Source organism: Protobothrops mucrosquamatus, unplaced genomic scaffold (genome assembly GCF_001527695.2).
Source record: "Protobothrops mucrosquamatus isolate PMUCROS unplaced genomic scaffold, P.Mucros_1.0 scaffold47, whole genome shotgun sequence".
In the NCBI taxonomy this organism is placed as follows: domain Eukaryota; kingdom Metazoa; phylum Chordata; class Lepidosauria; order Squamata; family Viperidae; genus Protobothrops; species Protobothrops mucrosquamatus.
The window spans coordinates 1,618,704-1,641,505 of record NW_015386429.1 but is presented as its reverse complement, the minus strand read 5'-3'; the positions used below and the strand labels follow the sequence as shown (position 1 = coordinate 1,641,505).

Genomic DNA, 22,802 nt, shown 5'->3' with positions numbered 1-22,802 from the left:
CTGTGGGAGCTCCCACCCTCTGGAATGAACTGCCCCCAGAGATCAGGGTTATCCCTGATCTCCCTTCCTTTCGCCGCGCCCTCAAGACTTGGTTATTCCAGCTTGCAGGACTGGCCTAGGGTAATTTTTAGGGGGGTTTTAATTATATTTTAAATTCGACAAATATTTAATATTCCTTTTAATTAATTTTAAATTTGTACTGTTTTGTATGTATTTTAAATAGATTGTCAGCCGCCCTGAGTCCTACGGGAGAAGGGCGGGATATAAATTCAAATATAAATAAAAATAAATAAATAAAATAAATATGGCTGCCATTTCTATATGACTACAAAGAATTGGTGGATTGAAAGTGTGGGCACTTCAGGGGCGCAGACATGCAATCCACGGACAAGGGTAGAATGGGAGAATTCAGCACAGCCAGCTCATTGCTGCCAGTTTATCACCGTCAAGTCCCCTCTGCCAACTCACCACCACCAAGTCATCACAGGACAATACAACAAGGCTAATTTGCTGCAAGGGCAACTCGTTGTGGGCAGATGGAGGGAGAGCTGGGCAGGTGGGCAGATGAGTGAGCAGGTGGGCAGAGTGCAGAGTGGCAGCGGTGGCTGGGGGCTTCCCATTTGCATATCCCCCACCACTGTCCCTGCCATCCCACCAATCTCCAGGCCATTCAGAGTTCGACCCATTCGGCAGCATTGGTGGTGGGCAGGGCAGGAGGCCAGTAGTCAGTGGTGGCCAGGCGCATCCCATTTTCACACCAGCTATTGCCACTGTTGCTGCTGTGATGCCAAGCTCCTGGAGCTCCTGGAGATTGGCACTGCAGCGGCAGGATGTGAAAATGGGATGCACCCGGCCACTTTCTCCAGGCTGCCTGCCCTACCCAATGCTGCCACCAACTGTCTCAGAGCTCAGTGCAGTAGCAGTGGCACTTACAGCAATTGCAAGTGGTGTGCAGATGAGAATTCCCAGCCACTGCCGCTTTGTACTCTGCCTACCTGCTCACTCACCCACCTGCCCGACTCTCCCTCTGGCTACATGTTGTGAGTTGTCTCCACAATGAATTGGCCATGTTGAGTTGTCCTGCAATAACTTGGTAAGTTGGCAGAGGCAACTTAATGGTGATCTGGCTGCAATGAGCTGGCTGTGCCAAGCTGGCTGTGCCAAGTTGTCCTAGACCTGGATAAATGGTCTGTCCTCCTTCCATAACATGAGGTCTGGAGATTTTCAAAAGATAAGTGTGCTTATGGATAGATGAGGGGGCAGACTTAAGGTCTTTGGGGACCTGGCAGGATAGGATGGGAAGAAGAGACGTGGAGGGGCTGCTCCAGCATCTCTGTAGTTGGTTATAACAATGCATGACATGGGTGGGGCACTATAGGGACCATAACTTTGAAACGTGGTGGTAAATATTTTTGGGAGAAGTCTATCATAACTTCAAATGGCCATTAATTGACATTATTAAATGACGGCTTTCTGTATTTTCTTTATCAATGTTGATTTTTGAACATGCTTGGATACTCCATTGATACTGCATTTGTTGTTATTTTTTATTCCTTCTGAAAAATGAATGGAAAACAACTACATGCTGTAGGGACGACGGTTTAGACAGCAGTCATCTGAAGGTGTTTTTTTTACTGGAGAGTGAAAAAACATATTTTATGATAGGAATGACAAAAAAAAATGGAAAAAAAGGAAAGGAACAAGGAAAACCAAACTATATTTACAGAAGTTCAGAATGTTGGTAGAAATAGCTTAGTTATTTCTCTTTCTCTCTTCACATCATAAATAGCTGGAAATAGGAGGAAAGTTTGTCCTGGGTTAACACTAGACCGGGACGCTTTGCGCACAGTCACTCAAGCTCTCGTCACCTCCCGCCTGGACTACTGTAATGCTCTCTACATGGGGCTCCCTTTGAGGAGCACCCGGAGACTTCAACTGGTCCAGAATGCGGCCGCGCGGGCGGTGTTGGGAGGGACTCGTCGCTCCCATGTAACACCGCTTCTGCGCGAGCTGCACTGGTTGCCAGNTTAGGGTGATTTTAAAAATAATTTTAAATAGAAACACAGCTTCTAATATTCGGTTTTTTAATCTGGTTTTATAGGGGTTTGTATTTTTATGTTTTGTATTTGTACTGTTTTTAATACGCTGTGCACCGCCCTGAGTCCTGCGGGAGAAGGGCGGTATATAAATTAAATTATAATAATAATAATAATAATAATAATAATAGCACAAACATTAGAAAATGAGGGCTGGAACAACCAAAGAATTACAAAGGAGAAATCCAAGGGGACTGCATTTTCTTTATTATACTTTAAGGAATATTCAAATGAAGGAATTTCCTCTACAAGTCTGTTCACACATTTTTGAAATTCTTCTGCCTGGCTTTGATTACCTTCAGACTGCTATTTTCTAGTCTGTCAATATCTTTCATAAAGAACATAAACTATTTTGTGCTGCATATAAGTATTAATTAATATTAGTTATATTTTGTATATTATAATCATGGGAAAAAATGGAGATAGAAAACTGTACCACTTCCCTTCCTGAAATTGATAAAATATACATTAAGCTTTAAACCAAGTCATAAAATGAATTTAGTTTGGATCCAGTAATGAATATTGAGGATGATCTTGAAGTACAGAGGGAAAATCGATTGCCAAAGCAACAATCAGATAGCTGAACCTTCAGCCCAGACCAAGAAAGTGGTTTATGAAAACCCCCCAGACTGCCCCCCCCTCGTAAATTCACAAGAAGATGAAAGAGGAAGGAAAATACTTTCTGATTTGCAAGATTCTGTTACTATAGCTATTTTTTAATTTATTTATATCCTGCTTTTATTACTTTGATAAGTAACTTAAGGCAGCTAAGATATTTAATACTCCTTTCTCCTTCTATTTTTTCTACAACAACAACCATGTGAGGTGAGTTGGACTGAAAGAGAATGATTGACCAAAAGTCACCCAGCCAGCTTTCGTGCCTAAGGTGGGACTAGAACTCAAGATATCCTGATTTCTAGTCTGCTGCTTTAGCCATTAGACCAAAATGGCTAATAAACACTAATAAAATTTTATTTATTTATTAAATTTATATGCTGCCAATTTCACTACCCCAAGTAACTCTAATGAAAGAAAATACTAATAAATAGCATTTATTAATAAATTAATTACAAAGGTATTCTCTAATTTCAGTAGCTAGATTCTATCTGAATAATTTTTGTGGAGATAATATTTTACAAAACAAATAAAAGAAAAAACGAACACCAGGATAAAATAAACCAGCCTGTTTAATATAAACAAGTCTGTGGTTAAAAAAGTCCTAAGCTTTCGCCAAAAACTGCCGGCGTCATCAGAGTTAGAATAGCAGGAGATCGGGAAGGCAGCTCATATAGCCTCCTGCCTCTGCGCCCGGCTCCTTGAGCGTGTCATCGGCCCGTTGATTGTGTTAATCCCTATCGTGCAGAGTTGTTCCGCCTCAGGCAAACTGTCTTATAAAAAGAAAAACATTTTACCATCTTGTAGCATATGTTCATTCATATTCTGTGATACTGAGTCAGAAAGGAAATGAAAATTTAAATTTGCTCTGTTCTTGATATTATTATGAATAAAGTTGAACTACTTTTATAGATTTTTATGTCTGGTTGTAGAATGCACCCAAAACAATCTTATTCAGGTTTTGAAGGCTGAAAATGATTTTTATTTTTTCGTCCTAGAGAATGTTGAAAAGCATATAACTTATGATTTGACAACTTTTGTATAGCCTACATCTAATTTTATTGAACTTTTAAAAAATGTTATTTTGCTTTTGCTCCATAAATATTTCAACAGAACTAAAGCACGGAAAATGTTTTATATTTAAAATTCAATAACTCTCTATTAATAGTGTTGTTACAAGAAGGGAAATACTAGATTACAATTTGCAAGATCCAAATGCCTTTCTGTTCTTTTCCCCCCTTTCCTGGCTTCTGCATCTGTCTTTGAGAAAAATACTGAAAGCAGCAAATTTATTTTCATTGCTGACTGTTAACATTATCTTCTGCAGCATCAGCTGGGATTGCTGTGTCGCAACGGAAGGTACGTCAGATCAGTGATCCTATTCAACAGATTCTAGTTCAGCTGCACAAAATTATTTACATCACTCAGGTATTTTTGCTATTATTATTTTAATACAGACCAATTGTGTTGCTTGATAGGTATAACAATAGTTTCTCTGCCTCCAGCCAATATATATATTGTTTAATCTTGGGGGTAAAATTTGCTTCTGCAAGTGGAATGTGAGGTCCAGGACCATTATTTTGAGGATCCAGGGGAAACAGTGAGAATAGGTATCAGGCTTCCAGAAGTATAGCAATATAGATGGCTGGGGGCTGTTCCTTGCTCTTGCCCACTCTGTTCTTTTCAAGTCGTAAATTTTTATGTTATCTCTTCTTCCAACTTCTGATACTTGCACATAAGTATATCAATCTATTTCTTAACTATACTTAGATTCTCATTTAGACTTAAAGGAAGGGTTGCCAGCACTGTTGGTCATTTTCCATCTGTGAGTTAGGTTAACAGGCTTCTTCGACTGATAAAAATTTTAATCTTTCATAATCTTTGATTCTTAGCAGGGCAATCTGTATTAAATAACTCAGTATTGCAGTATTTCTTCCTCTTCATTTTTAACAAGTTTCCCTATGCTTGCCAAATTCTACTTGGAAGACTTTCATCCATTCTCCAGTTAACAAGTCTTCAGGAGTGTAAATACTACTCAGTCCAACTCAGATTTAAGAGCCTGCATTTCCCTTTGTTAGAATAAGAGCTCTTCAACTTTCAGAGCTGCCTATCTTGATTTCTCTGGTAATTTATGATATCTCTAGTCTAGTGGAAGATATTTTTTTATACCTAATAAAAAAAGTTCAGGTTTAAAATCTACATGTTCTCCCAACATCTTTTCTAGCCAGGTATGTATCTTTTTCCAATAACTCTTTACTTTGTCACATGTCCACCAAACATGGTAATAAGTGCCTCACTTATGTTTACATTTCCAACATGTATCTGACAAGTTTTTAAACATTTTTGCTAGTCTTGCTGGTTTTCAAGTGCCATCTATAGAACATTTTATATAAATTTTCTTTGTAGGAAGTTGACATTGTCAGTTTGTAATTTCTTTCGCATAAATTTTGCCATTTTTCGAATTCTATATTATATCTTAAAAAATTTGTCCATCTTATCATTGTTTCTTTAACTTGTTCGCTTTCCATTTTCAAAGTTAATAGAAAATTATACATTTTCTTAATTAGTTTCTCATCAGAAGTAAACAATGTCTTATCAAACACAGTTTGTTCCTTATAAAACCCATACGGTTTAACATCTTTATCATATGTAGCTTGCATTTGTAAATGTGCCCACCATGGTAGATTGATATCCTGTTTTTCCATTTCTTGTTTAGATTTTAAATTCCTTTCAGAGTGGAATTTTCAAATATATTTTACATTTTATATTTCCCCATGTTGTTAATAATGCATTTCTTATATAATGATTTTGGAAATATTTATGGACTTTATTTTTCCTGTACCATAAAAAAGCGTGCCACCCCAATTGTAAATCATGCCCCTCCAGATATAATAGATATAACATGCCCCTCCAGATATAACTCTTATTTCTAAGAGTTATCCATTCTTTAACCCATATTAATACAGATGCTTGATAATATAAAATCCTCTCTGGTAGACCAAACCTCCATTTTTCTTGGCATTTTGTAACATTTTCACCTTAATTCTAGCTTTCTTTCTTTGCCAAATAAATTTCAAGATTAGTAAATTTAAGTCCTCAAAGAATTTTTTCTCAAGTTGTATAGGTATTTTTTTGAATAAGAATAAGATTTTCGGTAGTATGTTCATTTTCACTATAGCAATTCTTCCTAATATTGACAATTGCAAGTTTTCCCATTTTTCCAGATCAAGTCTTATTTGATTCAATAGTTTTGTATAATTATCTTCTTTTATCGTTGAACATCTTGCTGTTAAATATATTCCCAGATATTTGACCTTTTTAACTATCTGCAATTCTCTTTTTTCCGACATTTGTTTTTTTTTATCTGTAAGGTTTTAACCATTACTTTGTTTTTTTTCTCTGTTTATTTTCAGTCCTGCCATTTCTCCGTATTGTTCTATCTTTCCGAATAGTTTAGGAATCATCTCCAAAGGTTTTTCTAAAATAAATACTAAATCATCAGCAAATGCTTGTAATTTATATATTTTGCTTTTATTTCTAGTCCTTTAATTTCTATATCTTGTCTAATATTTTTATTTAAAACTTCCAGAGTGAAAATAAATAACAATGGAGATAATGGACATCTTTGCCTTGTGCCTTTTCTTATCTCAAAGTTCTCAGTATAGTCTCCATTTGCAATCATTTTCACTGTTTGTTTATTGTATATTGTTTTTAATCATGTTTATAAAGTTCTGCCCGAAGTCCTTTATTTGTAATTGCTGAATCATAAATTGCCAGGAAACATTATCAAATGCCTTTTGGGCATCTAGAAATATTAGTGCCAGTTGTTTCCCTGGATGTAATTCATAATATTCCAATACATCCATTATCACTCTTAAATTATTTTTAATTTGTCTCTTTGGCAAAAAAACCATTTTTATCTGAATGTATAAATTCAGTTAAGATTTTTTTCAGTCTCTCTGCCATTATTGAAGTAAAAATTTTATAATCCACATTCAGTAACAATATCAGTCTATATTTTTTATATGTGTCAAATCTGAGTCTTCTTTTGGTATTAAAGTAATATTTGCTTCTATCCATGTATTTGGTAGTTTAGCCTCTAACAAAAGTTCATTGCAAACGTCTTTCAGCAGTTCACTTAGTATATCTTGTAAAGCTTTATATAACTCCACTGTAATCCATCTGGCCCCGGTGTTTTCTCATTTTTTTGTCTTCTTATGGCCTCTGTTATTTCCATCATTGTTATTTTTTCCTCTAACATAATCTTACAGGTTTCTGAAATTTTTGGAAGGTTATTTTCTTCCAGATAATTAGATCATCCTCTCTCTTGGAATTTGTTCTGTCATACAGTTTCTTGTAATATTCTTTAATTATCTTTTTTATTTCTTGATCCCTGGGTTGTTGGGCTAGATGTTCCAACAGAGGGTGCAGAGGAAGTCTTTTTCATAAGTCTGGTGAGATTTGATGTACTCATTTTTCCAGCCAACTATCTTAGGCTAAAATCCAAACCGTAAAAAGAGCCAACTACTTTAGGCTAAATCCAGTATCTCAAGGAGAGAAAATAAAATAAAACAAGCAAAAAGAGAAAAAAAGGCAACTATCTTAGGATAAAATCCAGCCAAAAAGAACAAGCCAACTGCTTTAGGCCAAATCCAAATCCTCCAGTCGAGTCTCAGATGTAAAACGGCTGCTGTCTCCAAGTAATTCCTGTTTTGGTTATATCCAGAGTCAACAAATATAATTGTAGAACGTTTTTTCACTTGTAAACTCACACAAAGGTGTTGTTTCAAGGTCAAACACTTTCAGATTCTTTTATTATTTAGTGTTACTGTAGTATCTTCTTTGACCACTAGATGTCCTCATACGCTGGTGAGTTCTTTTATATTCCTTAAAATCCTTCCCCTTTCTGTAGTTGCTCTCTTCTCCCCTAGTCCTTCTGGGGTCTTTACTTTATAGCTCTTCCCAATCAGGGGATCAATATTTTTAGGTGCAAAAGGAAAAGAAAAAAGAGCAGGCTCCCCAGTTTCAGCACACTGTTCACAATCAGCTGTTTAGCAGAGCGCTGCGGCTCCTCACTTTTCTTCTGGCTGGCAATGACTTGGGCTGTCTGGGCTTACCAGGCAGCCTTTCTTCCGTCCTTTTAGACGATTTCTTCAGTCCTTCTGGACCAACTGCCGTGTGGTCCGGACTCCTGAGGCATTCCTCCTTCTTTGTTGCCCCTCCAGGGCAACTTTCCGACCCCTTGGGGTCACCGGGCAGAACGAAATTGGGCTAAGAAGCCGGAGCTCCGGCTTCTTCCATCTGTCTTGTCGAACGCCAAACCAGAAGACCACAGGTTGCAAGATTTCTTACTTTCCCTGTTTCTACCTAAACCTGTTTGCTATTTTAGCAGATTTTATCAGCCTCCCGCTTTTGAATGGATGAAATGTGGTTTGTTATTTAATAATATTCTTTTCTTTTTTAAAAAACAAAATTATTATATGTAAAAAGAATAAAAAAGAAATATATATATATAATAATAATTAAAAGCTTCATTTGTAAAACCAGACATAATGCTATACATTGATTCTTAACATTATTAACATTTAAGTTTACTTAATAGGAAACTCTATCTGCATAAACATTTCTGTATCCATTCCTGAAAGCTATCCTGCCTCTAAAACATCTGGTATGCTTTGCCATATGCTTCTTCTAAAAGATTGCTATACCTGTTATTAAAAGAAGCCACCCAACAGTTAATTATTGGCTGGAAGTCTGCCCAGTAAAGGAAGATATTTTATACAATTAAATTAGGCAATTCCTCTATTGCGTGGATCACGTGTCAATTGGGGTCACTTGCCTGAGAGTATGGAGAATGCCTGCAGCAACCTGAAATTGGGAGAGTGTATCAGATTCCACAAATATTAAAACTGCTCAGATTACTACCAACTTAAGGGGAAAATCAAAATAAGCAAGGATGACTTAAGGTTATCTTATTCATGGTATGAAGATAAGCTTAAGGCAATGTCATGGGGTAAAGCAAAATAAAGAGATTGATAGGACATATTTGTATCTTGTTATGTGAAAGTGAAGAGAGCTCTATAGAAGGAGGAGAATTCAACACCTTCCAAAGTAGTTGGAATTAACACTCTTTAACCAGTGGTGGGATTCAAATATGTGAACAACTGCTTCCGAAAGTCCATTCTGGGACTGGGCAACAAAAAATTTGCTACTGGTTCTGCCAGAGTGGTGCGAACCGACTGAATCTCACCATTGCCTTTAACTAAAAAAAAGTTAAATATATCAATTCCATTTGGCAAAACTTGCTATTCATTAAGCCATAAAAACAGGTAGTGGTGCAGTGGTTAGAATGCAGTATTGCAGGCTAACATTGCTCACATTGTCAAGAGTTCAATTCCTTCAATCCTCATCGGCCTTCCATCCTTCTGAGGTCAATAAAATGAAGACCCATATTGTTGGGGGCAATATGCTGACTCTGTAAACCGCTTAGAGAGGGCTGCAAGACACTATGAAGCGGTATATAAGTCTAAGTGCTATTGTTAAGTGCTATTGTTATTTCTTGGCATAAGTTTGAATCTGAGAAATGAAAATCTTATTCTTTGATTAGTGAAATTTCATGAGTGAAAAATAAAAGGATTTCCTCAAATAAACCATTGAAGCAGTGCATTAAATTTCTGAAAATATGTACACAAATTCTTATATAATCCTTACTTTTAAAATATTATTTTCCCCCAGCACTCAAATGAGACCTATTTTTCCAGTCGTTGCTATTTCCAATAATAGAATTAGATTTAACCATCCATTATGCAGAATTGTAGCCTTTTCCTACAATCTCTGCACTATTGCTATAATGAAGATTGTGTGTTCTTCATTATCCTGATTTTTTCTCACTTAAATAAAAGCAAAAACTGCTGAGTGCTCAGTTTTGCATTTGGTCTTCAGGCTAATGTCTGACACAAAGCTCCACTGAAGGATTTTGGACTGAGGGTTAGGAAAAACATCTGCCAACTTTGTAGATGGATATGATTGAACAGGAGTGTATCAATGTAAGTTTCAAGGAAAAAATGTTGGAATTCTTTTGCAGTCTTGGATTCTACATTTAAATGAAAGGAAAGCAATTAGTCTTTTTTTATTCCCAGTATAGGCAGATTTCTTTAGAGAGTTCTGAAATAAACACACCTATTGATCACTATTTATTACATATGTGGTTTCAGTGAAATTGATTGAAATAAGGTTTTTGCACTTCTTAGTTGGCTTTAATATGATAACATGGAATTACAAAAGATTGTTGGCCAGTTGCCAGAGTCTTCAAATACTTCCTCATATCCTTTTCTATAGACTTTCTGATAAGCATAGCAATCAGTTCTGGACCTTCTTTGGCAAGCTAAGCTGGAGTGCATAAGAGAAGAGTTCTCACTGTCATTTCTGGACTTCTAACATCCTTTCTCCATTCTGTCTCCATGGCAACAGGTTTCATTCAGACCTTGAGAGAAATCATGTAAGCTTTTTAAAAAACAATTATGTAAACCTCTTACCTTATTTCCACTCATCTAAATCTTGAAAACAGAGCAGGAATTAAAATCCAGTCGCTGAGACAACTTTACTCAATTTCATTCAGAGGGAACCAATCTCCTGAGCCCTTTATTTACTCTGAAATGTCCCTATATGAAAAAGGAAACTCTTTTTGCCACTACATTATGCTTTTGCATGTTGTATGTTCAGTATTCGATAAATAACCTTGAGCAATTGTTAAAGGAAGCAGCTTGTAACCCAAAGCAAAATACAGCAACAAGAATCTCTCCATAAATTACATCTAATTAAATCTTCTTATCCTTACTATATATGAAACTAGTTAGCATAACTATGAAGCAGTTATTTCCTGTATTATGCCAAGGACTCCACATTATAAACACATCTAAAAGTTCTTTTTATGCACATGAGACAAACATGTTTCAAATCAGTTTACTGGGGAATTGTTGCGCTTTCTTTGTGTAGGCATAATAGAAAAGGGGAATGGACTCTTTAAAAACATGCATTGAAACACAAAATTACTCTTATAAATACTTTATTTTTCACATTTCTAAATCAAAGAGGGACTCTGGGAAGTATACAGTAAAACACTGAAATATAAAACAGTATATACAAATTTAAATGTTAAAGTTAAAACTTTAAAGTTAATTTTTTAAAAGATTATAAACATTTATGTGCCAAACATTTCAGGAAGATCTGAAAAACATTCATCTTAAATGGAAGGATGCAGAGTCTGTAGCTGCGGACTGAAAATTGTGGGCTATGCTTGTAGCCCAATGTGCTCAGTGTGATGATGATGACATTTTAAAGAGGCAAGAATAATTAACTCTGGTAAAAAATGGTTGACAAAGGCAAAGGGAGGTCTTTCATGGTATTAACTAACTCCATGACTGCATGCTCATTTGGACTCTCCATGCAAGACTGAGGTCTCATAAGTGAGTCCAAAATGATACCATGGTTGATGATATTGAAAGCCACAGAGGTCAAGAAGAGCAAGGATGGATGCACCACTTCCATCCTGCTACTGCCAGAGATCATCCATGAATGTGACCAAAGCAGTTTTAGTCCCATATCTTGGCCTGAAACCTAACTGAAAAGGGTCCAGATCATCCATTTCCTCCAGGATCCTCTGGAGTTTCCAATTCTCATACATATTTTTTTAAAAAAATGATGAAGCTATATCTAAGCTAAGGAAGTTACTCTAATGGTTTAACATGACTATGACAAAATATGAATGTACACCATTTTGTCTGATAATATAAACAAATAAAGGGTTTCTATTTCCAGAAGCTGTAGTATATATGCAGATTGTGGAGGGGAAAAACAACTATTAAAAATTAATTGAGTTTTAGACTGAGAAACTTAAAAGCACTGTTATTAATATACTCATTAGTAACCTGTCTTTTTTCTATGATGAGATTCAAACATCATACTGGATGTTTTATAGCCTTCTTTTCAAGCAATAAGAATTATGAAGAATTTTACTTCATAAAATAAAACTAAAAAATGTGTGTGTTTATATTATATTCCAGAATTTGTGTCACCCTTATTCTGGGATAGCTATAATGTAGAAAAAACAAAATCCAAAAAAGTGCCTAATTGGGGCCCAAGCAATCCAGAACCCAAACAGTCTGAGAATAGTTCAGACACGTGGAACTATGTAATTCAGAACAACATTGTTGCCTTCAGAAACGTAAATGATCACTAATCAGCAGCAAAGAAATCTTTGCTGCCATCTAATGATTGTTCAGATTTTGCAGCTCAAATCTATTAGTGTTAGCCCTAGCTTCCTTGAATTTAGGGCAATCATTTATGTGGGGATATTTATTTTAATTGAAAGGAACATGGACTGGCTTTTTCCTTCTTTTAATTTCACATAATCTTAGAGTCCGTTATTACCGTGTTTCCCCAGAAGTAAGCCCTACCCTGAAAATAAGTCGTAGCTTGATTTTGGGGATGGGTGGGCCTAATATAAGCCTTACCCCCCAAATAAGCCCTAGTTTTGGGGCAAGGCACACACTTAAAAATCAAGCTAGGGCAGGGGTAGGGATGTGGATCTGTTCCACACACCCCACACCCACTTACCAGGCAGCCAGGCCTCTCCTTCTGTAGCGTCTTCTGCAACCAGGCCTGCATATCTCAGTCACAGGCCTTTCTGCAAGACCTATGCAGCCAAGGACTGAGCTATAGATTGAATCCATTGCTCGGTACTTGGCTGCAGAGGCATCCTGGAAAGGCCTGACTGCAAAATGCAGGCCAGAATGCAGTCACAGAATGAAACTGCTCCTTCGGCCCCAGAAGAAGTGGACCGGCTGGGTGGGGCTGTCGGTGTCAGAGGTGAGTAAGACATCCCCCAAAAATAAGACCTGATGCCTCTTTTGGAGGCAAAAAAAAAAAAAAAAGACCCGGTCTTATTTTCGGGGAAACACGATATTCTACAGCAGGAAGCTATCTTGGTATTAAATATTAAATTGTTCAATTAATCTGTTGAAGAGCGACTTTAAAAATATGTTGATATACATGTAGTCCTCACAAATGCCTCGTTCAGCAACTATTGAGAGTTACAACAGTGATGTTCCTCAATCATGTGACCACCATTACTGTTAGTACATATTTTATTTATTTATTGAATTTATATACCGCCCTATCTCCCTTACGGGACTCAGGGCGGTGAACAGGCGATAATAAAAACCACAATAAATATACACAAATTTCTGTCTAAAATCAAATTAAATAACAGGCCTGCTCTAAAAATATCCCATACAAAACCCCCACTAAAACATAATCAAACTACGCCAGGTCGGCCGCACGGAATAGATGGGCCTTCAGGGCTCGACGAAAAAGGCGCAGGTCCGCAACTGTACGTAGGTCGGGGGGTAGGTCATTCCAGAGGGCAGGAGCTGCCACAGAGAAGGCTCTCCCCCTGGGGATCGCCAGCCGGCATTGTTTGGCCGACGGCACCCTAAGGAGGCCCTCTCTGTGGGAGCGGACTGGTCGAAGGGAGGTGTTCTGTGTCTGACCTGATGATTTTCTTTTTTTTCTCCTTTGCAAAGCAGAGAGATTGGAGAGGAAGGCATTACAAAACAGTAAGCAGGCACACAATGGGAAATACAGAGAGCAATATGCTTGTGCCATCAGCTGCAACTGTGCTAAGCAAACATCTTGGTGTATTTATTCCCCCTTGTATGCTTGTTTATTCTCTTGTAATACCTTTGCTCCAATCTCTCCACTCTATGAGAAGGTGTGGAGAAAACGTCAAGCGATTTTTCTAGGCAATCTCTCCTGTATCTGACTCATTCTGCCTCTCCGCAGATTGTTCCATCAAGTCAGAATATGACCATGATCAAGGGGTATTAGTGTGTTATGGGCTCTGGAAAAGCTATACAAAAATAAGGCTTGTTCAGTGAAGTTTTATAGTATGGGTATATAGTTTAAGTTATCCATAAAGCTTTTTAAAAAAAACTGAAAAAGAAATAGTAGTACATGTATTTAGTGAATATCAGTGCAATCAGTCATCATAGACACTCATACAAAAAACTAATAGTTTTTCCTAATAAGATAGCAAGCCTTATCCAGTGGAACTGAAGTTGGAGAGGTTGGTTTGCTATGGGTAAGTGTGCTGGTTTGGAAAAAAAAGGAATAGAAAGAATAGCTGGTACTGTTTATCTAGAAATAACTAGTTGGGCCCCTTGTTCTGCTCTATACACATTGCCCTTGAAAAAGAGCGTGCACATCCATACTAGCCAGTGTTCAAACCCAGATCTGCTAAGAGACAGAAAGAATGCTTTAACATATTATTACAGATACCTGTTTCAGTTGGAATTTATTCTGAAAGGGTTAAATTGATTTGCTGTTGATTAGAAAGATACTTGAATGAGGATACAGAGGTCTAAGAAAAGAAGGGGAAATTTTTATGAACAAAGGAAAACTATGTCTTTCAGAAAGCAAAATGTGCAAGACAGTATAATTTGTTCCATTTTTGTGGGCTGTCACTTTTATTTAGCACTACATATGATTCACTAAACCATTTTATTCTCCACGTGAGTTTTCCTCATTCCTACTAATTGCTGTGTACGTTTCGCCACAAGCTTTTGTAAACAATGCATTAGGAACTCTAGCTGACCAGATTATATGGGCTGAAGAAAAACATCCTGATTCACTCCTCATTGTGCTAGGTGATTTCAACAATGCTAACTTAAGCCAAGAGCTACCAAAATATTTTCAGCATGTCAACTGTCTCACTAGAGGAAAGAATACATTAGACCACTGCTACACAACACTAAAAGATGCTTATCGGTCTTTACCACGAGCAGCTGTGGGACACTCTGATCATTGTATGATTCACCTTGTATCTGTTTATAGACAAGGGCTGAAAACTACAAAACCAACAACTAAATCAGTGAAGTCTTGGATTGAGGAGGCAAAGCTAAAACTACAGGCTTGCTTTGACTGCACTGATTGGAAAGTTTTCAAAGATACCTCTGCAGACTTGGATGAACTCACAGATACTGTAGCATCATACTTTAGCTTTTGTGAAGACCTATGTGTACCAACCAGTAACTTGCGAATATACAGTAACAATAAGCCTTGGTTCACAGCTAAACTCAAGCAACTACATCATACCGAAGAGGAAGCCTACAGGAAAAAAGATAGAATGCTGTACAATCAGGCCAGAAATATATTAACAAGGGAGATCACAGCAGAAAAAAGAAACTACTCTGAAAAACTAAGGGATCAGTTCTCAGCAAATGATCCAGCAAATATGTGGAAAACTCTTAAAAATATCACCGGCTACAACAAACCTTCTCTCCATGCTGAAGGAAATTGACAACTGGCAGATGACCTGAATGTGTTTTACTATAGATTTGAGAGGAAAGTACTGTCACCTATCTGCACCATCCCCATCTCAGATACACCAAGAACAGCTATACCTCCTACAACTGACCCCATCCCCTTGGGTCCCCCACCTCTGGTGATCATAGAAAATGATGTGCAAGGTCTATTTCACAAACAAAAGCCTGGAAAAGCACCAGGCCCAGACAAGATAACCCCTTCTTGCTTGAAAACTTGTGCTGATCAATTGGCCCCATCTTCACCCAAATCTTTAATAAATCACTAGAGATGTGCTATATTCCTTCTTGCTTCAAATGCTCTACTATCATCCCAGTGCCAAAGAAATCCTCCATCAAAGAACCAAATGACTACAGACCGGTTGCTCTGACATCCGTAGTTATGAAAACCTTTGAAAGGTTAGTGCTAGCCCACCTGAAAATCATCACAGATCCCTTGCAATTTGCCTACTGAGCAAATAGATCAGCAGATGATGCTGTTAATATGGCTCTGCACTATATTCTACAACATCTTGAATCTCCAAAGACCTATGCAAGGGTCCTTTTTGTAGATTTCAGTTCGGCATTCAATCCTATCATTCCAGATATTCTTCTCACTAAACTAAATCAGCTAGCCGTGCCTGACCACACCTGTAAGTGGATCATAAGCTTTCTATCAGGCAGGAAGCAGCAAGTGAAGCTAGGCAAAATCACATCAGATACCTATACAATTAGCACAGGGCCCCACCAGGGCTGTGTGCTCTTTCCACTTCTCTCTACATACCAATGACTGCATCTCAAAAGATCCCCCTGTTAAAGTACTGAAGTTTGCAGATGATACAACAATGATTGGCCTCATTCGAGACAACAACAAATCGGCATACAGATGGGAGGTTGAACAACTAGCCTTGTGGTGTGTCCGGAACAATCTTGAACACATTCAAAACTGTAGAAATGACACTAGACTTTAGGAGAAACCCTACTATTCTACAACCTCTTACAATACTAGACAATATAGTATCAACAGTAGAGACCTTCAAGTTTCTGGGTTCTATAATATCTCAAGATTTAAAATGGATACCTAACATAAAAAATGTAATAAAAAAGCACAACAAAGAATGTTCTTTCTGCGCCAACTCAGAAAGCTCAGGCTGCCTAAGGAGCTGCTGATATAGTTCTACAAAGGAATTAATGAGTCTGTCATTTGCACCTCTATAACTGTCTGGTTTAGAACTGCAACCAAACAAGACAGACACAGACCTCAATGAATAGTTAGAACTGCAGAAAAAACAATTACTACCAGCCTGCCTTTCATTGAAGACCTGTATACTGCACGAGCAAGAAAGAGCTGTGAAAATATCCACAGACCCCTCACATCCTGTACATAAACTATTTCAATTTCTTCCGTCAAGACAATGCTACAGGGCATTGCACACCAGAATGACTAGACATAAGGACAGTTTTTTTCTTCATGCCATCACTCTGCTTAACAACTAATTCCTACAACAATGTCAAAATACTAGTAAAGCTGTATTACTATGATACTCCTTATCTTTCCTATTACCTATCCTTATCTTCTTATGACTAAAACTTGCTGCTTGTATCTTACAATTTTCTTTTTTTTTTGTAGCCTAGTATGATTTATGTTGTTTGCTTAGCTAGTACTCTATGACTATCACTAAGTGTTACATTTTATGATTTATGATGAAGTGCTGTATTTCACGATTTATGATGAATGTATTTTCAGGTTGTATATGATCATGATTACCACTATTACTTGTATGTACACTGAGAGCTTATGCACCAGAAACAAATTCCTTGTGTGTCCAACCACACTTGGCCAATAAAGAATTCTATTTTAAAGAATTCTATTATCAGAGAGTTATAATTTCTTGTATCAGTTTGTACATTGGATATTTTGCATTTGAAAGTACTTTTGTACTTCATACATTTTATAGCTGCCTGAAAGTCCACAGTTTTACTGTTGCTCTATTAGACAATCATGAAGAAATAGGGGCAGTGATACTAAGATACATAACTTGCAATAGTTCATGGGATTAGTGACCTTATGTATATGAAATGCTTCGAATGGTCCAAGGTACTTAATAAATTAGAAGTAATAGGAAGGTAAATACATGTTAAATAGTATAAAATATATTTTCCAACTATAAAAATTACTCGCTATTTTTCTTGTTGCTTTGCTAGTTTAGATTGGTTAATTATGCTGTTTTTGTTAACATACAAAAGTATAAAGTGCTATGACAAATGTTTTCTGCATTTTCAAACAGCTGCCACCAACTCTGCATTGCAATTTGAAAAGAAGAATTGTCGAGAGATTCAAGAAATCTTTATTCAGTCAGCAGAGTAATCCATGTAATTTGAAATCTGAGATTAAAAAGGTATAGTATTCAAAAGGACACTTCCACAATTATGGATTTTTTTTCATTATTTGAAATATGGGCCTTATATTCAGAGGAATTGAAGCATTTTCAAAGTTTAAGATGTTCAGCATTTAAAACTCTTCATGTTTTATTCAGAATAAGTGGGGACTCAAATTATTATTTAAAGAATGTCTGAACTTTAATTTATATGTAGTTATAACAAACATTTAGTATGATGCTTAAACAGGACTTAATTACTGTTTTATGAGATAAGCCATTTTAAAGTTTGGAGTCTGTTTCTAAATCCTTATCTCTCCATATTATTCAGCAAAAAAATTGTTTTACAGAAAAAAATCTGCCTGTATCTTTATAAAGTGGAAAGAGATAGGGAAACTTCTCCTGGACTCAAGAGTGTTTGCCTTTCTGTGGCTAGACCTTGTAACACTACTGATATCAGAAGAAAATACATTTTTAAATATAAATTGATGCTAAAAAGCTAATAGAGAGTTTAAAACAAAATGGAATAAAGAATCTCTCTATGTAAAATAGGCATTATTTTATATTTACCATTTTGCTCATTAAACATTTGAACTCAGTCCTGAACCCCATTCTCTGGCAATCTATTCTAAGGCAGGTGTGAATTCCAGAATCTTTGGATTCTGCTTTATTAGAAAAGCTGTTGCTTTTCAGTGATAGGATACCATGCTTGTTCAAGGATCTGTGCAAAGGAGAATTTACAGTTTTATTAAATGAGCAGGATATTTGTGGCCCTTGTTAAAACCTCATAAAGGTCACTCTTCCTAAATCAGATGGAAGAACAACCATTCCACTAATCTAGCATGAAGCTTATGTTGTGGGTCATTCAGCAGAATTGTCTTAGGCTTGGAGTTAAACCATATCATGTCTATTATGTGTGTTCAACTTGATTTCCATTTTAGAACAGATCTCCAGTGCTAATTATTTCCTGGTAAAACATTTATGAAATGAAGAAAATAGAGTTTTCATTCGCATTTGATCTTTTTTTTAGATACTTCAAGGTTCCCCAGAGTTGATTGAGCCTAATTTTTTGACGTCAGATTGTCATTTGTTGCTTCACTCTTCAAGTGGCAGTACTTTAGTCCTAGATGACAGACCTGGTAAGTCTAGCAAAAACCACATTGCTTTGTAGTTATTTATGTTGATAATATCCAGCAAACATGAATAATTATTAATAAAAGCTCATTTAGACCAACAGGGGTTCAAGTCTCTTCTGTGGACCAAATCAGTATTTTTTTCTATCCTTTATATAGCAACTGCAGTGTACTTGGTTGATCATAATCATCAAAGATCTGGTAGTAATATCCCATTTTGAATAATCTAATTTGAAAATAAAGCACATTAACTATGTGCGTTCACCATGTATATTGACAGCTATCTTCTAGTTACACATGATGGTTCTATTCCACTGAATTTATGAACTTCCCTAAGAAAGTCCTATTCATTAATATCCTCTTCAGCCTCCTCTAGCAAACTCCTCTTTCAAATCTATTAATCATGAATTCCAATCCATCTAGTTCAGACATGTCAAACACAAGGCCCGGGGGCCAGATGCAGCCCGCGAAGTGGTTTCATGTGGCCTGCGAAGCCATCCTGGAAACAGTGAGGGAACGGCTCCGCTGCCTTGGTCCTGGCCCAGGCCAGCCGGGAGTCAATGTACAATTTTGTGGTGGCCATCTATGCTGAAACACATTCAGTCTTAGCTCCACAAGGCCGTCTGGAAACAGTAAGGAACCAGCCCCTGCTGCATCGGCCCAGCTCCCTAGGTGCATGCTGGGGAGGTGTCACCCTTTGTGAGGAATGAAGAAATGCACTATCACCTGGAAGTTGCCAGCAAATGGCCTTTGCCTACTTCACATATCCGGCTTGATGGGCTCCGGGAGAGGGGTTTCGGCAGGCAGCGGGGCGCTCTCCTCACAGTGCTGAGAGGCTGAGCCGGGTGGTGCGAATCTGATGAGAAGTGCAATGCTACCTAGCCCCCAGCCCGCCCAGTTTCAGCAGGCAGCAAGGTGCAAAGCTGGCGAGCTTTGCACCGCCTGGCTCAACCTTTCGGTGCTATGAGGAGAGCGCCCTGCTGCCTGCCAAGACCAGGCAGGCTGGGTGGTATTGCACAGGTAACGTTGACTCTCACGTTGCTCATGGCATCCCCTCCCCCAGAGCCCACCAAGCCAGATATGTGAAGTAGGTGAGGGCCATTTGCTGGCAACTTCCAGGCGATGGTGCATTTCTTCATTCCTCATGAAGGGTAACACCTCACCAGCTGTGTTTCTTGCCTGTTTTTCTCTCTCCATCATCTCAAATATTTTCCTACCACTCTGTACTTAGGAAGGAAAGAAGGAAAGAAGGATAGGGAGGGTCTGAGGGAAGTCCTGCCTTAGTCCTGCCCTGCTGCCCTTTCACCATCCCCTTGCCCCCTCCTCCTGGCCTATCCTGGGGGTCTCCCATCCTATTGCTAAGGAAGCTTTGGATACAAAGCCGGGTCTTTTCCCATGGAGAGAGAATGGGCCTCCCTCTGACTTTGCCTCGTACCCATCATGAGCAACCTGGCTAAGGAGAGCAAGCATAGCAGCAGCAGTCTTGAGGAAGAGGTAAGTGCAGCTGAGCACTCCCTTAGGGAAGGAGCTGGGCTTGGTGCTGCAGATGCTCGAGGGCCAGGCTGGGTGTTTGACCTCTGCTGCCCAGGGCTCCGGGCAGCCCGCACCACCATCAGCCCCCCCACATGGCCTGAGAGGAACAGTGAGGCTCCTCCAGTGTACTATGCCTTGGCATTTGCCCTGGTCCCACGCCCTTCTGCCAGAGACCCTTAGATCTGTCCCATTCCTGCCCAGGCCCCCACAGGCACCCTTGACGCGAATAATCTAGAGCTGGCCATGCCCACCCAGTAGGCCACACCTACTCCATTCACGCCCACCCAGTAGGGCGCACCCACCCTGGCCACACTCACCCGCCCCCCCCCAAGGGCAACCACAATGCTGATGCGGCCCTCAATGTAATTGAGTTTGACATCCTTGATCTAGTTGCATGGCTGATTTAACTACGGTTGTTTGTATCTAGATGTTTTCTTTAGGATGATTTGGAATTGTGATAAATTCGCAAACCTTTTATCTAATTTTTCATTTAAAACTTGTAAGTTGGCAAACATCTTTTTTTCAAAAATTTCCAAGAAGAAATTTCCAAGAAAAAATGTTAAATTCATCTGAGTCCCATCTCTCTTTTATATCTCCTTTTGGGGGCATTGTAGAACATATAACAGAATAACAGAGTTGGAAGGTACCTTGGAGGTCTTCTAGTCCAACCCCCTGCTCAGGCAGGAAACTCTGTACCATTTCAGACAAATGGTTGTCCAACCTCTTCTTAAAAACTTCCAGTGTTGGAGCATTCACAACTTCTGGAGGCAAGTCATTACACTGATTAATTATTCTGTCAGGAAATTTCTGCTTAGTTCTAGGTTGCTTCTCTCCTTGATTAATGTATAAAGTATATAATATTCAAAGTCCTTAATTTATTCTTGCTTTGGGCTTAATATAATTTGAATGCCTCTTATAACCAAGCATTCACAACAGAATGTAAACAATTCTTTTTTAAGGACAAAAAGGGTAGAAGTTCCATTACAAATTAACAGAAGAAGCTAAGACAAAGATTTTTACAGCAGAGAGTAAAAAAAGAGGGGGAATTCCCATCCCCCTTTAAAATAAAAAGATAATATATACAAAAATAAAATGAAGCAATGAATTCTTTTAGAAAAATGAGTAAAATACAAAATCTCTAGAGTAAAAAATCTGGTATAAATCAGATCAAATAACTTTCACTGCAAAAAGAAAGCAAAACAAGAAAACAAAACCCCCTCATGCTGTCGATTTCCTTGTGGCAAAAGGGAAAGTACTTGAAAGCTCTGAAATAAGATGATGAAAGTTTACATTTGTAATAAAGCAAAAGGGATAAGCAAATAAACATTCAGCCACGCTATTAACAATTAAGCTTCAAAAGGTGATATTAAAAAAAGAGATTGCCTAACAGTATAAACAGCTGCAAGATAAGATGCACACTCAACCCTCTGGCTGCACTTACCGAGAGTTGAAATCATCTAGATTTCTCTTTTCAGGCAAGTACCTGGGAGTTATCATGGTCATTCTTAGTTACTCCTATTCAAATCTACGGAGCTGGCTTTGGCAGCAGGGTCAGATGTGACTAGAATAGAACAGAATAGAAAAACAGAGTTGGAAGGGACCTTGGAGGTCTTCTAGTCCAACCCCCTGCTCAGGCAGGAAACCCTATACCATTTCAGACAAATCGCTGTCCAGTCTCTTCTTAAAAATGTCTGGTGCTGGAGCATTCACAACTTCTGAAGGAAGATTGTTCCACTGATTAATTGTTCTAACTGTCAGGAAATTTCTCCTTAGTTCTAGGTTGCTTCTCTCTTTGGTCAGTTTCCACCCGTTGCTTCTTGTCCTGCCTTCAGGCGCCTTGGAAAATAGCTTGACTCCCTCTTCTTTGTGGCAGCCCCTGAGATATTGGAACACTGCTATCATGTCCCCCCTCGTCCTTCTCTTCATTAAACTAGACATACCCAATTCCAGCAATCGTTCCTTATATGTTTTAGCCTCCAGTCCCCTAATCATCTTTGTTGCTGTTTACTGTACTCTTTCTAGAGTCTCAACATCTTTGTGGCAACCCCTGAGATATTGGAACACTACTATCATGTCACCCCTAGTCCTTCTTTTCATTACCCAATTCCAGCAACTGTTCTTTATATGTTTTAGCCTCCAGTCCCGATCTTTTTGTTGCTCTTCTCTGCATTCTTTCTAGAATCTTAACATCTTTTTTACATCATGGTGACCAAAACTGGATATAGTATTCCAAGTGTGACTTTGTTTTGTTGGCATGGAGGAAAAAAACACCTCACTGTTCAGTGTGACATTTTCTGGGGTTGCCTCAGCAGCAACTCCATCTCTGAATACAGTGTGGTATGGTGCTAGGATTAACCTTTACTGTATGTATTCATTTAAGAAGTCCGAGAAGGTTTTTGCTCATATTTCATATTGCGTTTGATTAAACATTTTATTGCTTTATTTTATACATAATGTATTTCCTCTTATATATATCATAGTGGGAATTATATTATAGGGCATCATACATGTGTTGCCAGTAAATCACCAATAATAACAATACAAACATAAACATCATAAAATTCTATTTTTATACACTAGAGATCAACAGTCACTTTTATACATAGAGAAAAACAGTCATTTTTTGCACAATTCCTTCTCAAAGCATCCCAGCTTGTATTTCTTTTAATTGCTTTGAACTATAGCTAC

General features: G+C 38.0%; 1 protein-coding gene across 1 annotated transcript in view; it reads left to right on the top strand.

Moving 5' to 3' along the window:
- The window catches only part of NEK10 (NIMA related kinase 10), a 113,143-nt gene that overhangs the window by 81,264 nt on the left and 9,077 nt on the right, over positions 1-22,802 (top strand). Inside the window, exons 33-35 of the mRNA XM_015811692.1 lie at positions 4,039-4,139; positions 17,359-17,469; positions 18,479-18,587. Coding sequence (XP_015667178.1) covers positions 4,039-4,139; positions 17,359-17,469; positions 18,479-18,587 — 321 coding nt within the window. The remainder of the gene's footprint in view (positions 1-4,038; positions 4,140-17,358; positions 17,470-18,478; positions 18,588-22,802) is intronic.